The sequence below is a fragment of the Sapajus apella genome, unplaced genomic scaffold (assembly GCF_009761245.1).
Source record: "Sapajus apella isolate SASKATOON/1434 unplaced genomic scaffold, GSC_monkey_1.0 scaffold47, whole genome shotgun sequence".
Taxonomy (NCBI): domain Eukaryota; kingdom Metazoa; phylum Chordata; class Mammalia; order Primates; family Cebidae; genus Sapajus; species Sapajus apella.
In genome coordinates this window covers 19,461,389-19,480,665 of record NW_022436987.1, presented here as the reverse complement: position 1 = coordinate 19,480,665, position 19,277 = coordinate 19,461,389, and the positions used below count along the sequence as shown (strand labels likewise).

Below are 19,277 nucleotides of genomic sequence, written 5' to 3'. Positions count from 1 at the left end.
ATTTAATTTAAAAAAAGACAAAATTCCTGTTACCATGAAACTCTATTTTTTTTTTTTAAAAAGCACATGCTAAATAAAAGATTTTTGGAGCATTGGCAAAGAAAGATTAAAGAAACTTTCAGGATGTTATTTAAGAAGAGTTCTTAGATGCTGATATATAGAAGCAAGTACCATTCATATATACTTTTTCAATTAATTTATGTAAGATAATATACATTGTAGTCTTGTAACAATCTTTATTGAACAAAATAGGCCATCTTTCAGCATCTTTTATTCTTCATCATTCAACTGTTAATATTATATAACACAATCCAAATGAACACATAGTTTGGGGAAATTTAGGACTATATACATAACTAAGAAAATGTCTCCTAAGTAAACAGTGTATGTTTTCATCACTCTGTAGGTCTGGCCAGTTCTACCTGCTCTATGGTGTCAATAATTATTTCAGTCTCCACTGTGATTAACGCTAATTACAATACCTGATCTATAAAAATAAAAGATTTCATTATAGCAAAGTTCACAAATATTGTTTTAGTTCAGTTATCCACATTGTGCATCTAAAATAGTAAATGTTTCCTTTACATATAACTGTCTTAGACTTGGAATTGAGGATATTTTATGAAATGTGTATCTGAATCAGCACTATGATGCTAAACAACTGCATACAGAATGAAAAAGAAAGTTAGCAATCTAGTGTTTTCGATATTCAGATATTTGACATTACACAGAAAACCACATCCAGATGAGTGACTGAATTATTCACTTTTCTTCTGAGTATTTTGGCATTAGATAGACACTGCATTCATTTAAGCTTAATGCATTTTAGGAATGGGTTCAGTTTACATAGTTAATGCACATAAAAGAAAACACAAAGTCAAAACAAATTTCTAACTTAGAAACAAATACATCAAACACATAGCATTGATTAGTATTTTAAAATAACTAGAAAGAAATACAATTGTTGTTAGTTCTGGTTGTACCTCTATTAAAACAAGTTATTCCATTAGAAAATATACTTTTTCTCAATTCGTATTTTTCAAAATGTAAGTAATCTTTCACTGCTCATCATTACAGATACATAATAGAATTATACTATCTATAGTCAACATTTAGGTTGATATTTTATTCCATATGAGGATAACTGGGATTTAAGTGTTAATTTTTTTAAAACAACATCTGTTTATATGGCTGTTAATTAAAAGACATAAGAAATGGCCCCTCTCTCATAGACAAATTCACAAATGTAAGAGAAACATTTTAAACTTACCTGGTTCTATTTTAAAGCAATTGAAAAACTGAGAGAAATAAAATGCGTTCATTAAAGAACAGTCATAGAACATACTACAAAAGAGTCTCATACTTAGCTATTAAAAGGAACTCTTAAAAATATATTTAAAGGTCTCCTGCTACAAGTCTCTTAAAAAAAAATGATGCAATGAATATAACACAGTAAACCTTGCTGGAAAAATACGCATTATATGGATCCAAAGCCCACTTGATCAAGCCAGGAATTAATAAAAGCATATCGAGCATATTGAGTATATTGTCACAGACAAGAATAGGAATTTGGAACACAGAGAACATAAACAAAAATGAAGCTTGATGAACACTTGATTAATATCAAACCGAGCTCTCATCTTTCAACATGTTATCTCTCATAACAATTTTAGACAATAACAGCCTGATTCTCCTTTTTTATTTTCCTCAATCCAAACATGCTTCAAAACATGCTGTGATAAGATGACAAGGTGAATAACTTTCCATAGGATCCACAGGGCCTTGGAGCGAATTTGTGCCCCAGGGTGGAGGTGGGAGACTGAACCTAAATTAAAACTAAAAGATCCGCTACCCTTTCATGAACCTATGGAGATGGTTAAGGCCCCTGAGTACAGTGGGAAAATTAAAAGGAACAGGACTTGGGAGAAGAGTAGTATTCCAGTTTATAAAATTAAATTATTTTCAAACATATGAAGGAGTCAACAGAAACCTCAGACCTTGATATTTTATTTTATCCTGATCACTTCTGAAAACTCTAGGGATCATCCATAAAGCTAATTATCTCTTTTCCTTGGGTAGCTTGTTTTATGAAAAATATAGATGCCCCTTGACTTACAATAGGTTACATACAGATAAATAAATCAAAAGTTGAAAGCATTGTAAGCCCAAAATGCATTTAAGAGACCTAACCATGGAACATCATAGCCTAGCATACTTTAAACCTGCTTAAATGTGCTCAGAACATATACCTCATCGTACAGTTGGGCAAACCATCTAACACAAAGCCTATTTTATAATGAAGTGCTAAATATTTCATGTACCATGTATCACTAGCCCCCCCAAAAATAACAAAATTCAAAGTGTGTAGAGATATGAAGGTTTCACAGAATAGTCAAAAAATTGCTAAGTCGAACCACTATGGTAGGGATTTGTCTGTGCTAATAAATGACACTGAACTATTCTGAAAGTAGAATAGCTACATGAATATATTATAATATTACTTTTACAACTAATGATATTCTCCAATTCTTCAAATCCTTAAATTTCTTTAAATATGCTATTTTGATCAGAGGTATGCTATTATATCTCAGAATTTAAGTTCATCTATTGATATTTTTATTAACTATCTTCTAGGATACACTGCTCCAAATGTATATATGTGGCTTGACACATCCATTCTGTAAATCCAATGGTTTCATATGCTTTCCACCGTTGTAAAAAGGATCTAAACAGCAGAAGTGACTTTTCTGTACAGACAACCTGAGTCTTTAACTTTGAATGCCCTATCAAATATGTGAATCAGATAATTATTCAAGTGGCCAATTCCTCTTGCTTGTGAGCTTGTTTCAATTATTCATGAGTACATTTATTTGAGTAGTGACGTTCCTATAGAAAGACAGAACTCTTAAAGATTAACACTGCCATTGATTTGTTTTAATAACACATTGGTTTTCAAAAAATATACATCTGGATTCATTGAATGAACATGGCTATTTCACTTTCATCAAATCCCTGTTTTGAAATATATATTACCTGCTTACATGTTTGTATTTTAGAACCCACTCCTCATTCCATATTCCATTACCCAACTTCATACCAAAAATCCTGCCAAGTATTTCAGACAACTTGGTTATTAACTTGGAGTAATTCCAGTAGACATACATAGGATATGTGTCTATAGAATGCCAAAATACATAAATGTGTCAGAAATTTAGTTATCCATCCAAATATTTTGTCTATATGATGCCAAACATACTTAATGAATTCTGAAAGCTGACAAAATTCTTGACAGAATTGTCTTAGCATTATTTAGACAAATAATTATTATTAGTTCAAAATAATACCAATACCAATAGCAATAAACATCATCAAAGAAACAATGTATTTAGGTTGGCACAAATTCCAACCTTGAAGAAAATTACTTCAGTTGGCTCATGTGGATCAAAGCCTTAATGATATGATTGTAAATTGGATTCTAAGAATACTGAAAACCCACAATATTTTATTATCCTCCAGCTGATTTTGACAGCTACATCATAGAAGTAGTAGATATCCAAATGAACCAGAAGAATTACATGTTAGATAGCATTTGAGTTTAAAACAGACCAATTTATATGGGGCAATTTACTGATGACAAAATATTTATGACTGTGGATATATGTTTCAATTAGGTTATTGCTTAAGGATCATAATTGGCCTGGAATCTTTGAAAATTTATAGACTACTTTATAAAGTTACATAAAATTCTGAAAAAGTTGCATGCTTTAGAAACTTAGTATTTCCATCAAGCTTGTGGTCTAAAAAGAGTATGAAGACAATAGCAAATGGACGTTTTTAACACAGTTTCTTAGTATTTACAGTATTTTTTCTTCTCTCGGTGCCATCCCTTCAAAGCTGGTCAATTGTTTTTCTTTTTTCACCTCACATTCAGAACAAGGAGGCATTTGCAATTTCTGTTAAACAATACAGAAAAAACTATTAAAGAATCAAAATAAATACATTTTAAGGTAAAAATGGAAAAGCCTAACAGAATACGAATGAAAATTCATAGATCTCAATAAGTATCTTAGAGAAATTGAACACTAAACAGAAATGAAACAAAGGTAAAGATGTTAATTATATTTCATGAAAGTACATAAAAATATTTTGCCCCCAAAATGGCAAGTTATTTCAAAAACTATTTCGAAAAATCTTTGCCCAAACCATTCAACTCTGATTAATCTAATTCAAAGTTTGAGTACATTAAATCTAACTCAATGCTTTAGTATTAAGTGAAATTGAAATAAATACTAAGAATGTTAATGATACAATATTTTTGGCCAAGTATAATACATTACAAATAAAAATTCAGAATTAAGCTCTTAACTTGTCTTTGTTTTGTTTGTTTTTGTAAGCAATATGCACTTCTTTTCATCTCTGCTTTTTTCGAATCCTCTTTAAGCACCTTTGTCCAATATTTATCACTGATCATTTTGATCATCCCTGTTTATTTTTGTTTTGTTTCCTGGTCTGTGGGAGGGAGGATGTAAGTGAGGGAGAACTTCCCTCACCCTTGATCTTCTGAGGGCCTCACATAGTCAAGCCAAAATCTTAGTACAAAGCTGAGCAGCTGTGGAAAAGCCCAGGGGCACCAAGTGAAGGCACTATACAGCACTAGCAAGTACAACATCCAGCCCCAGCTAGAGCAAAAGAGAAGAGGGTTAAATATAATGGATTGAATACGTTGTTTCTGACATAAAAATACAACAAACAAATACCTGTGGGATAGGCTGGGTTTCTGCAGTGGCATTACTTGGGGGACTTTCTTGGTGCTTCATTGAACAGGTTCTGCCCTCCTACAAAAGCAGCAATTGAAAATACATCAATGAAGTTAAGTTAAATAAACAAAGGGGGGGGTGGTAAAAAAGGCTCTCTTGAGTTCTTCCTGTTGAGATGATTCTATCACTTTGATCCATACTGAAAAGGCAAGCTAGGGACAAAAACCATCACCACAGCAGCGGGATTTCAAGGAGAGATCAAACATTTCCGGCTGGTTTGGGGATCACAATGGGGCTTATGGCAGTCAGCTACTACAAAGAAGTACAAGTCCAGTGGAAAGTTATTTCCATGTAAAATATTTAAAAAGAAGAAAAGATTACAAAACTGCTGTATCTGCAATGCATCTAGACTCTGTGATTTACATATGTCAATTATTTGAGTGCCTGCAGGAACATCAATATTGCAAGCTGGGAAGCAATGTAAATAATATGACCATCAATCTGTATTGCATAAAATCCTCAATATTTTTTTAAAAGGTAATATTTCCAGAACTAAGATCTCAAATTTTACTGACCAGAAAATCTCATCTTACTTATTAGCTTCACCAGTTTTAAGGAAGATGAAGTGTTAACAGTGAAAAATAAAGGATTCCACTTGGGCTTCACTTCCATTTTAACCAAGGTTAAAATATTAAATCCTGTCTACCTTCCTTTCTCCCTCCCTCCCTTCCTCCATTTCTCCCTTCCTCCCTTCCTCCCTTCCTTCTTTCCTCCTTCCCTCTCTCTCTCCTCTCTTCCTTCCTCCCTTTCTTTTTTTACTTACTGCTAATTTTCCTCCTTCTCTTTTTTTCTCTTTATTATATACATACTTTTAAATTAATGGTAACATATGTAGTGTAAGAATCTGCATTTATGTGTGTATGTGTGTTCAATTTCTCATAATCTTTCCATATGCAAGACAGAGCCTAAGAGTTTAATAATTCATGAACACGAGGGCAGGTGCAATGGCTCACACTTGTAATTTCAGCATTTTGCAAGGCTGAGGTTGGTGGAATTCTTGATCCCAAGAGTACAAGACCAGCCTGGGCAATATGGTGTGGTGAAACACCTGCTTTACGAGGAAAAACAAAAAAACAGCTGGGTGTGGTGGCACATGCCTGTGGTTCCAGCTACCTGGGAGACTGAGGTGGGAGAATCACCTGTGCTGGGAGGTTGAGTATGCAATGAGCTGTGATCATGCCACTGCACTCCAACCTGGGCAACAGAGTGAGATCCTATCTCAAAAAATAATTGATGACCACTGACATAAAAAAATAAGTTTATTTCCAAGGGATCAACCAAGAGATGGAGACCTAGATTGACTTTAAACTCTAAAAATTCTGAGTAGAAGATGAATAAAAAGGTTATACAGGAGATTAAACCTATTCCAATTCAAATTTTAAAGGTTATTTTTACATGCTCCCTATTCTCACACTATGTTGCTCTTAACTGAACACAAACCATGTATCTGTACATTTCTCTGCCCATGTGTATGCTACTCCATTCCTTCACTGCAGGACCCTGAAAACCAGCTACTCATTTCTGTCATACTTCATCCTATCTATTAGTAAATAGATTCAGTCACCCTTCCCTGCTCTAAAGGTAATGGTTATAACACCTCTTGAACTTATCATTGTTTTTGTATGTATGATCATGCCTGGCTCCCCAGCATATTGTGAATACCTTTAAGACAGAGGCTACATTTGTCACCACTAGATCACAGCTAGATGCCTACCAAAAAGTGGTCAATATATAATCTCTAAATAAATAATAATTTTTAAAAATTGGCCATGAAATATTTCCATACATTAGAATTTTCATAAATGCCTGCTTTCTGTGTATAACCAGATTTAGGCACATTTTATACACAATTGGTTTTTCTAAATAAGTCTGCAATACACAGAAAAAGTGAGATTGTCACTATAAGACTAAAAATCAATAGCTGAATTCTTAACTACCTTATTCTAAATACATTCTAATGAACTATTTCTAAATAATTTTTGAGTATTCTAAATACTAATACTGTGTAATTCCTTTATATATAGAGAGGAATCTTCTACACTACCTAAGGAAAAAAAAATGTTTTTCTTGAGTGATTTAGAATGAGAATTTCACATTTCTCTTGAAATATTATAATTACTCTGTTTTGCTGTAATTAACCAACTGGCTATTGTTTTTATTATTCTTATATTTACCCTTTGAAATGCCCATCAATGATAGACTGGATAAAGAAAATGTGGCACATATACACCATGGAATACTATGCAGCCATAAAAAGGATAAGTTCATGTCCTTTGCAGGGGCATGGTTGAAACTGGAAACCATCATTCCCAGCAAACTGACACAAGAACAAAAAACCAAATACCGCAAGTTCTCACTCCTAAGTGGTTGTTGAACAATGAGAACACACAAACACAGGGAGGGGAACATCACACACTGGGGCCTGGAGAGTTGGGGGCTAGTGGAGTAATAGCAGGGGGTGGGATGATTGGGGAGGGATAGCATTAGGAGAAATACCTAATGCAAATGATGGGGCGATGGATGCAGCAAACCACCATCATGGCACGTGTATACCTATGTAACAAACCTGCATGATCAGCACATGTACCCCAGAAATTAAAGTATAATTAAAAAAAGGAAAAATTAATTAATTGTAAAACATCAAGCTTGAAAAACGTGGTTCATACAGAAAGTAATTTGCATAGTGTAGGATTTCCCAAAATGCACTTGGTAAGAGAGGAGTTCATGTTATTTGAGTTTAGGGAAAAATTGATTTCAACATTAAACAGTTGTGTTTATTGTAGTCCTTCTCAGAAACTTTAACATACAATATCTTAAATTTTTTATCTTGAATGATCTGATCACATAATCAAATGAGGTGACTGTTAAAAAATACTCTTGGGTGATAATTCTGTTCTATAAATATAGGGTTTGCATTTTTAATCAGCAGGCTGGCAATTCAAATGTATCTATGAAATTTGATATTCACTTCATAATGCACAATGTGTTATAAATCTCTAAGAAGGACATATAATGTAAATATTTCCTGAGTCTCTTTGACCTAAAAACTCTGTATGTGTAAAGCATCACTTGAGGCCATTGTCATGAGGATACAGTATGGGATTTGCTATGGAATATATTTCATTAATGCTAGCACAACCAACTCTTTGATCCATTTCCAATATTACAGCATAAAGGTAGTTTTGTCTATTGGTTAAAAATGGTTTGGAGTGAAACAGGCTTTGGTTTATGTTTTAGCCCTGATACTTGTCCATTGATGAACTTGATCAAGTTATTTTTCTCTGGGTTTCAGTTTCTTTGGCTGTAAAATGGGTCTACTTCTTTATGGATTTAATTTAAGGGTAAAATCAGAAAACATAAATAGGTATTGAGCATAGATTAACAAATACTAAAGGTTCTTTTTTCTCTTTCTCCTTCTTTGATTATTGTTAGTACTATCATTAATGATTACAAACCAGCATTTATGATCAGTTGACACTGACATTATTTTATGTTGCAGAATCAACAGTAACGCAATTACCAAACATAGAAAAAATGAAAGGAAAGGTAGAGAGAATAAAAGAAGGAAAGGAAATGAAGTAAAGAAGAAAGTGCTGAGTAGAGGGACTGAAAAAACATTTCTTACTAATGCCTCTGTGTTAACGATAAAGAATATAACATAAATTGTATATATTAATGTTTTACTTTGGGAAGAAAAAATACTTGAGAAAATATAGGTTTCAAGATGACACTAAATTGTGTTTATATATTTAAAGATTTATCCAATAACACATGCGTTTAGGGTTACAATGGAAATCAGTGAATATAGAATTAAACCAATGGGCCTACTTCTAGGGAAGCTTCTTTGGAAACAACATAATTTAATAATAATAAACAACATAACTTAGTTCTTCAAAGAAAACCTCTTCATTTAAAAAAGCTACACCACATTACAGGGCAAAAGGTGGGGTCACTGAGAAAAAAAAAAAAGGGCACTTACTGCCACTATAGCCAAGATCTAAAGAGAGTAACCAATGTTATCTATAAGAGGAAATATAATTCTATAGAAAAACTATTGCAACAACTTTTGCTTCTGCAAATGTATTTTTATTTTTCCCTTTATGGCCATACAAATGAAATCTAAACAATCTAATAAATATCTTTGTTACCCTTAAATTACCTGAACACTAAAAGCCAAATTGAGCTTCAAAAATGGTTCTATACTTTAATCATTCATTCCACAAACATTTACTGAGTTTCTGTTATGAGCCAGGCAGCCAGGCACTGACTGAAAATAGAAAGATGAAAATAGGCAAGATCTTTGATGTCAGTGGAGGTTATATTCTCGTGGAGAAAGCATAAATACATACATAAACAAGAACATATAAAAGGGAGTACCAGAGAGATTTGAGTATAATGATGGAAAGTGCCTGCAGGTCACATCCAGTGGCAACCTCTGTAAGATGAGTGCACAGGCTTTGAGGTCAGGCATGACTATATTCATGACTATATTTCACCCACTAATTTTCTATCAGGGGAAGTTCCACAATCTCCTTGGGCTTTAATTTCATGAGCTGAAAAAAGGGATATTAATATCCATCACAGATAATTTCTGTAAGCCTTAAAGCATAAATTCAATATGCTTAGTGTATTTGCATGTCATATTTTAGATACACAAGAATCACTTGTTTAATTAACTCAGGTGCCTAAAACCAGTTACTCTTTTTTCTTTCCATTGCTTTTAACTTTTTGTGCTTTTTCATCATGTGTGATTTAACATGTGAAATAGACATATATATATTTTTGAAATAAATTATGATAATTCTGTTTCAACTTGTTTACATATTTACTATAGATTAGAACTGTGTAAAGTGATATCAAAATACAAAAAAGTTATGTTTCATAAAACACATTGGCCATACCTCAGTAAGTTTAAAGTTTTTAAAACTCCATGACATGGCCACTGTTAATTGTGCTGAAAGTGTAAGATATACACATCTACTTTACATGAATGGCTTGGTGTTGGTTTACATGAATAGGGCTCTGTTTTTCATCTGTGGAATTTTTGGGCCCTGCCACAAGGAACACTTCAAGGTCACGGCTAAAGATGATCAAAAAGAAGGAAGGCTTCCAAGATGTGAACTGAAGGGAATAGGAAAGTATATTCTTTTTTATTTCCTCAGGTAATTTCTAATTTTAGCCCAGTAACACACAAATACACACACACACACACACAAACATACCACACATACAATGCCATTATCAAACTTATATAGGAACTTATTACGTATCAGAAACATATGATCTTAAATTTTTTTAATTTATAGAAAAATAATTATTTTACAACACATATTAAATTTTCAAATGCTAGTTAAGGACTTAATTGGGATATTTTGATAGGCAGGATTCTAAGATGGTCCTCATGTTTCTTACCCACTGGTGTACAAACCTTATATAATACCCTCCTCTTGATAGGTTCTCACAGGCAGACCCTAGGAATGTGATGGAATATAACTCCTATAATCAGGTAGTTGGTTGACTTTGAGTTAATAGAAATAGAGATTATCTAGATAGGCCTGATTTTTCAGTTGAACCTTAAAAGAGGTAGGCCTTCCTGAAGACAGAAAGATTATAATAGCATCATAAAAGGACTAATAAGAAGGGGATATGGCAAGGACCTGGTAGTGGCTTATAGAAGTTGACAACCACACCTGGCAAACAGCTAGCAAGACAAAGAAGTCATGTGTTCAAAAACAAATCAATTCTATCAACAACAGTGTACACTTGGAAACTGATTTTTCCTAGTCAAGATTTCAGATGAGGACATTCTACTGGCCAACTTCATAAATTCAGCTTTGTACATAATGAAAACTTTCCAGATTTTTGATCTACAGAGAATGTGACATAATAAATTTGTGTTTTTTAAGCTATTAAGTTCATGGCTATTTGTAATGGAAAACTAATATAGGTATGATAGTAAAAGACCTCTATATCTCATCACGTGAACCTAAAATATCTTATTTTTGTTTTGCATTTGCTTTGATTATTAAACTATAGTCTGTGGACTGGCTCCACATTTTTTGAAGGTAGACACTGGATAATCTGTAAATAAATACACTTCTGGGGCATGGGTGATATTTAAATAATTTTGTGAACATAATATATAGATAAATTTAGGTGAAAGGATAAGTTAATCATCTTTTTCCCCATTTGTCTTTCAATTTGGCTTCTTTTTGCTGCATATACTGCTGGCTCTTCCTGTGTTTCATATTGCTCTTCCCTTAACATTTTATTATCTAATCTCTTTAGTCCTCATTCAACTAAATCCCTAAACCAGTAGACTCCCATTTGGACCACATAAAAACTAATAGGTATGCAAACACATATTACTGAGACAACAGAAAGAAAATAATAGAACTGTAAATGCTCATATATTTATTTAAATAAATAAGATGTGAGTTGTTTTATTTCTACAATTAACAAAGAATTTAAACCACTGCACTCATTCAGATGGCCACATGTCAAGAAACATCCTTGATATTTCACATAAGAGCTTCTTATAACAAATATTAAAAAATAAAAAATTCCTGCAAAAAATTATAAATTGAAAAAAAGATGGACAGTATGACTAAATAAACAACTAATGTCTTATTTCATTCCAAGTATAATTGTTTGCCGGCTACATGATATGAAAAGTAAGTCCATAAAATGAATTGAACCTACTGAATATTGAAATGTAGACATGTATACCCTGTCACTTTTAATTCTCCTTTTGTTAATTGTTTTCAGAATATATTATTTTCTTCTATTTTATGTATATATTAGTTTATACACCCCCACACACATACTGTGTATCACCCACTGGGATAACATGCTCAAATGATGAAAACTTATTATTCCCAGGTATTGCATATGTAGCTGGAGTATGAAAATTGAAAATAAAGGAATGTTAATTGATGAATTAGTACACTATAACTTATCAGGTATCTGTTATGTACCAGATGCTGAAATGGATTTGACACATATTTCATGTGATTCAATCCTCATAACAATACTCAGGTATTTTCATCTTTTTCACCCATGAGGACAACAAGATCAAAGAGCTACATAACATCCTCAAGGTCATAAAGTTATTGCTGTTGCAATTAAGTTGAAGTCTCTCTTGCTGCAAATTTGTGATCTTTCCAAGATCTATATTCCCTTTCTCCCATTTTACTATTTAATCATATAATATTTTAGATTTTGATAGCACCTCATATGTTGCAATCTCACCTAACAACACAATTTGTGACAAAAACCAAAAAACATTTCTCATAATATACTTTTGCAATATTCTACCAAGATCCCCAAGTAAATGGTTGGTAGACATTTGGGCCTGATGAATCAGTGAGATGTATTATATGAAAAGAAGAAATGGCTAATTAGGGTAATCACTGATTTCTTCATGAAGGAGGAACTGAGGCTTGAGTGATGAATAAAGTTTTTTGAGGTAAAATCATGAGTACAAAAATGTAGAAGTAAACATTTTGTAAGTGGGGGATGCATCAAAGGTAACAATGGTGAGGTAAGCTGAGATGGGAAATACTGAGATGAGTAGAGTAGATACAGTTCAAGAACTCTGAGGTAGCTCAACCAGTGGTGTTTATACTGAATCCAGTAGTTATTAAGTGACAATTATATTGTAAACATCCTCCAGGAACATGCCTACTTTTCTAATACACCAATGCTTTCTCTATGTTGGAATCCAAAGAGATTTATGAATAGCACTCTACAGTGATCATCATATAATACTTGTTCAAACATGTCATCAATATGACTCTCTTCCTCCAGTGAAAGATTTGTAATCTGTGTAATTTTTAAAATCATCCCTCTCTCCCTTCCAGAACTTGTCGAGGCACCATTTTTCTTCTCTCACATGGCTGACAAGAAGTTGAAACTTGGCTACATCTGTCAGAAGTTAGGTTTTAACACTCAAATACTCAAAAATATAGAGTTCCTAAGATTATTTCATGACTCTATAACTAAATTATAAAACTGAAAGAACAATTCATAAAAGTTCCTTTTTAAAATGACTCATAGTCTTGTTGTGCCTGAAACCTACATTACATGTAATCAGAGCATAATTAACATTTTATCCCCAAAATTTAGTTTTATCACTTTAATGAGAATGAATCTCAACCCAAGGGATAATAAACCTTGAGAGTTTTCCCTTTACATGTACTCACCAGAACCTAAGAAAAACAAGGACAACACCTTTTATAGTTTTAATTGCAATATATAGGTTCATTGCCTCAACCGATAAGATTTTGAGGATTACAGTATCTCAGCTTTGAAAATGAAACTTGCAGATGATAGAAACAGGCAACCTCTCTGTGAGTAAGCTGCAAACAATTTTTCATGAAGCAATTCTGCATGTTATAGTTTTCCTTTCTCTTTAAGAGATAATGGCATTTACCTTTATTTCATTTCTGGATTGTTGAATTACACTTTTAACTCTCTCTAACCTCACCTTTCCCCAACCCAAACAGATCAGCCTCCAGAAAAGTCCTCCTAAAATGGATTTTATCATGTTAACTCACTGCATAAAAATCAATCAAAATAAAATAAGAAAAAATATATCACCCATGTAAATATGTGATTTCTCATTGCCTATAGAATAAAGCATGAATTTAGTTAAATAGCACTTAAGATCATTCATAATATGGCTATGCTTAGAGTCCCCTCTTCTAAAACCCCTAACCCCATAGAGAATGTCATTGCAGCAGGATTTTACTTATTCTTCAAACTTGATGAGCAAGTTGAAAACTTTAAATCTTTGCTCAGGCTTCTTTATATCCCAAATGATCATAATGCATTACCTATTTGTAAACTCCCAACTATCATTTAATAAGCAGTTCAAATTATAAAGCCCCAAAGGTCATAAATCTTGTATTGAAAAGTTCTATACTCCCAACTCTCATGCCTCCCCTTTCCACTGAGAACATCACTACACAATGCCAGAATAAATGAAAATTTGCCTTACCTTCAAATAGCCTTTTGGTTATGCATAACTAATAGGAAGAGTGGGAAGATTTTCCAGTCACAAAATAAAAGAAATAAAATTCCCTGAGAAGACAAAGCATAGTAAAACATTCTGAACTAATTTCACTGAAATCTTCCTTCCTACAAATGCTTATTTGGAAATCTGGAGGACTTTTATGGTTAGTATAAAAAATCAAATTCTGCCAAATTTTCATTGCTGTTCCACTTAACTATTTGTGCTAAATAAAAGTGAAGAGGCAGACAGAGAAGAAGATGGATGAAATTAGAAGGTTGGAGACTGTTTTCTTAAATAAGATGTACTGTAGGAATGTGGTCATTAGATTCACTTTGATGAATCATAGTGAAGGTGTATGAGTGGGCATTAACACAATGAATCATAAAACAAAACAAAACAAAACAAAAACAAAAAACAAAAAACAAAACAATGAATCTTTGTTGTCACCTTCTGTGACTCACAGATTATCTATTGACTATGACTGTTAAATAAATACACAAACACAAAAATTTTTGTCACACAGATATATTATTTGTCTTATTCCTCTACCTGGAGTAATTATTGAAATTTCATTCTTTTAATTTTTCCTGGTAAAACCTGAAATTGAAATTGTAACTTTGGTAAAGAGACAAAAAGTGCTGTTTTACATAAGAGATTTAATGACAAATAAGAATAAGTTTAAACCTCAAGGGTGATGGAATCTATGTTTAGTCAATGTTTAAATTCTTTAATCTGCTATTTATTAGCTTTGTGGCCTTGGATTATTCAATTTTCCTCAATCTCAATTTTTATATTTTTAAAATAAGGAACAATTTTGCTCATAAATATTTGTAAGGAATAAATAAGGAAATCTATTTAAATACCTATCTCAGTACCAATTAACCACTGTGATCTGTATTGTATATTGTATTAGCAATGATAATGATGAACATAAAGATCAGTGTTATAGGCAATTATGACAGCAGCCTGTAATGCTAATGAAGTTCATTCACTTGACCCTTAATAAAGATGTATGAGGTGATGACTGTGTGCCAGGTGCTGTGTGGGACCCAGGTATGTGGTAGACAATAAACCAGATACAATGTATGACCAAAATCATCACTGACTTCAAGAACATTTGGCTCTTTCAAGCAGCTTTGCCATATTTTAAGGTATATATTTTGATGTTAAATATTTAAGAAGTAATTCATTAAGTGAATTATGTTTTGTAGGAATTCAGAACATATTTCTCTTTTTTACCATGCCTGTCAATGTTATCTCCAAACAAAGCACTGATTCAGAGACTAGTCTGAGTAGTTGGTTATGATTATGGTTTTAAATACTAACATATTGAATCTCAATATTTAGAGATTTTGAGATTTTTGACTTTCAGATGAACATTAGAAATCTGTGAGGTCATAAATGTCAACAAATAGGGAATTAAGATACACTATCAAATGTTTCAAGGGCCATCATGCAGGGAGAAAGGCTAGGCATAGTCTGTTCCTTGGGTGATATGTCTAGGATAAGAGAGAGGTTAGACTGGGTCAATGGAAAGGACAGCATATCTTAAATTGAGACACAGTTCAAAGTAAAATGAACTGGAAATTATGTTAAGCCAAAACAGCCACAATCTTAGCCTATTTTCATGAAATGAACGGGTACAGTCACCTCTGAGACCTATGCCAAATTTGAAATTCCATGAGACCAATTTAGTTTTCAAGTTTCACAAGTCAGTATATCTTCTATTGCTGGGCAATAATGCTTTATTTTCTTAAGTCTACATAGGAAGCCATTGAAAATTTGGGGGGTGGGGAGCTGGGGAGAGATAGCATGGGGAGAAATTCCAGATATAGGTGATGAGGAGGAAGTTGGCACATCACAGTGCCGTGTGTGTACCTATGCAACAATCTTGCATGTTCTTCACATGTACCCCAAAACCTAAAATGCAATTAAAAAAAAATAACTCTCCAGCAAAAAAAAGAAAAAAATTTGAATAGTTAAAATATTTTCCTTTCTGCTCCTCCCCTTTTTTTTTTTTTTTTTTTTTTTTTTTTGACAGAGTTTCTCTCTTGTTGCCCAGGCTGGAGTGCAATGGCATGATCTCTCAGCTCACTGCAACCTCCTCCACCTCTTGGGTTCAAGAGATTCCCCTGCCTAACCCTCCCGAGTAGCTGAGATTACAGGTGCACCCCACCAGGTCTGGCTAATTTTTGTATTTTTAGTAGAGATGGGGTTTCACCATGTAGGCCAGGCTAGTCTTGAACTCCTGACCTCAGGTGATCTACCCTCCTTGCTTCCCAAAATGCTGGGATTACAGGCATGGGCCACCATGCCCGGCTGCTGCTTATGTTTTTTAAGAGTCATCATTAACACGTAAAGAAAGAGATACTGAAATTAATCACACAGGAAACTTATATTTAGCAAGCAGTTATAAAGCAGTAGATATGTAACAATATATACAATCTATTTAAATGTCAACATAATTCTGTAGGGTGCATAATACTAATGGTATTTTAAATATGAATGCCAATATAGATATTATCAGAAAATAATAATTGTATAATATGTTTCTTTTTCATCAAGGAAATCAATACAGGTGGAATGATAAAAAACAATAAAATAAACTATATGGTATTTGAACTGAAAATGTATAACCTAGTGGAAAGAATATGTGCTTTGTAAACAGGGAGACATGGGAGTATATTCAGACTTCATTTCCTTCACATTTCAAATGTATAAAGTTGAAGTAATAACGTTTAAATTTAAGATATTTGAAGATAAACTGAGTTCCTAGCCAGTGAGAAGTACAGGATCTGCATTCAGAAAGTTTAGTACTGAGTCTGGTTTTTTCACCTGTTCTTTCTGATGGTCCTATTCTTCATGTTTACTATTTATTTAATAGGGAAAGGGAATTGTATTCATGGAATTTTTGTGAAGGTTAAATAAAGAACATGGAATAAAGCTCCTGACATGCATTATATGTTCAATAAATCATATGTATTTTTATTATCATGGAACACTCACTGAAATTATATATTTAACAAGTGGTGGCTGTTTACATAATGATTAATGAGGTCATTCAGTTTTGGAAGAAATGCAGTTCTACATTAACTTATTCAGATACATTTGCATTAATGCAATGCCATCCACATGACATTGAATAAAATGGTATGATCAAATTACACAAAAATAGAAATAATTAAAATGATAAACCATTTTTCCTATAAAACATATAAATAGACAAAACTATACATTTACTGTTGGCTGTAACATGCTGAAGCAGAGTTCTCTATCATCTCTTTCCCCTTCTCTTTTACAATGCTGATGTGAAAATATATTCACACAGATTATTTTGGAAAACAATGCATTAAGATAGATATATGGCTTTAAATATTTTCACAATCCAGTATACAGTCAGTCATTTGTCAATATTAGCTGGGGACTTCTTCTATCATCCCCTACAGACACCAAAATCCATGGATGCTCAAGTCCTTTAAGTAAAATGATGTTATATTTACATGTAACCTACACACACCCATATATTTTAAATTGTCTCTAGATTAATTCTAACAGCTAATATAATAGAAATGTGATATAAATATCTGTTATGTTTTATGCGTATTATTTTCTCTTGTATGTTTTTTCCAAATATTTTTGATCCATGGTTGGTTAAATCCACAGATGTGGAACCCAGGGATACAGAAGGCCAATTTTATTTTAATTTGGGTTATTTTCTCTCTGAAAAAAAAATACAAAATTTAAAACAAAACTAAACAAAAAAAATAACAATAAACTGAACACTAAGAAGTATTCATTATGGTGCCTTGTATAACAGAAATAAAACAAGATAATGGTTAAACAAAAATATGCCGATTATAGATAAAATAAAATGTTTTGTAGTCATAAAGACAATTTTTTAGAATACTTATTAATATAAAAATGCTTAATCTGATAGCATATAATATGAAATTATATAGAAAATGATACACTAATGCACAGCAGAAAATGCATATAAAACTGACAAAAATAAAATATATTAAACTCAGTGTCGTCAAATGTTGAAGCACAATGATAAAGTTGGAGAGGGCAAGACATACAACTTTATCGGTGTGCTTTGACATTTTTGTTGGTTTCCTTTTCTTTTCATTCTTTTTTTTTTTGACAGGGTCTTGCTCTGTCACATAAGCTGGAGTGCGCTGGTGCGATGATATCAATGAAAGCTCACTGTAGCCTCAACCTTCCAGGCTCTAGTGATCCTCCCACCTCAGACCTTCAAGTGGGACTACCAGTACACACCACCATATGAAGATAGTCAGTTTTTCTTTCTTTTTTTTGTATTCTTTATAGAGGCAGTGTTTCAACATGTTGCCCAGGCTGGTCTCCAACTACTGTACTCACAGGATCTGCCCACTTAGGCCTCTTAGAGTACTGGGATTACAGTTATGAGCCACCGCATCTGGCCCTGAAGGTTGGTTCCAAAATAAAGGCCACCTACCTGGTTGGCCATTGTTGTAACTATCTATTTCTGTCTTTATCACCCCCATATCCATTCTTTCTACCCCTGCCTCTCTTCCTTCCTCCTCCTATCCTTTCTTCCCTTTCTCTTTTTCCCTTCCTTTCTCCTGCCCCCCTCCTTTTTCTTTTTCTCCCTTCCCACTGTTTTTCTCTTTTTGATTTTCCTTTTTTCTTATTTTTCCCTTTTCTTGGGGGATATGGCTGATATGTCACTTTCCAGTGATACATTACCATCTATATAATACCTGCTTACCTGTGTACAGCTGGCCTATAGGATAATATACAGGTTCATAAAAATATAATCTTTAAACTTGATAAATGCCTAAAAACTTAAGCTTCTCATTCCTTATCAATTTCAAACTCAAATTCTTTTTCTTGAACTAAAGCAAAAGTTCAGATGTCATTTCCCTTTATATATGTATAATTAAACAATGTAATTTTACTTGGGAAAGAATGGATAGAGATGTAATAAGTTGTAGTGAATGATAAATTAATTATTTAAAAGAATCATTTTCTGTCTTAAACCAAAAGATATCAAATATTAGTCTGGAAAATTATTTGAAACAATACAATCAAAGGGTAGCACAGGTCATCAAAATACTTCTATCATCTCAATTAAGTAAAATACAGCCTAATTAGGAAAGTACCCAAGATCTAGAAATTCAAGTAACAAAATATGCAGATTAATCAGGAAAACATGCACAAATTCAACTGCTTCAATATGCAATTCACTCATTCAATTATACAGGAGACATAGGGAGAAACACAGCTGAGTCTGTAAATTACGAAGTGGAATAAGGCACAAATACATCTTTATTAAAATGATTAAACACTGCCTCCCAGATATACATCTTCACCAACACCTCTAAAATAACCTATTTGTTTCTATGATTTCTGGCCATAAACTGCCAACTGACACAATATTATATTATGACCACAAAAGCAAT

At 32.9% G+C, this 19,277-nt stretch overlaps 1 protein-coding gene across 3 annotated transcripts in view; it reads right to left on the bottom strand.

The window, feature by feature from the left end:
* Nucleotides 1-221: 221 nt before the first annotated feature.
* Nucleotides 222-19,277, bottom strand: part of LUZP2 (leucine zipper protein 2) — a 569,126-nt gene continuing 550,070 nt past the window's right edge. For all 3 annotated transcript variants that reach the window (XM_032241009.1, XM_032241010.1, XM_032241011.1), the window contains 2 exons: nt 4,758-4,835; nt 222-3,953 (listed from right to left, as the gene is read on the bottom strand). In XM_032241009.1, the coding sequence (XP_032096900.1) occupies nt 3,855-3,953; nt 4,758-4,835 (177 nt within the window). In that variant the 3' untranslated portion in view covers nt 222-3,854. The remainder of the gene's footprint in view (nt 3,954-4,757; nt 4,836-19,277) is intronic.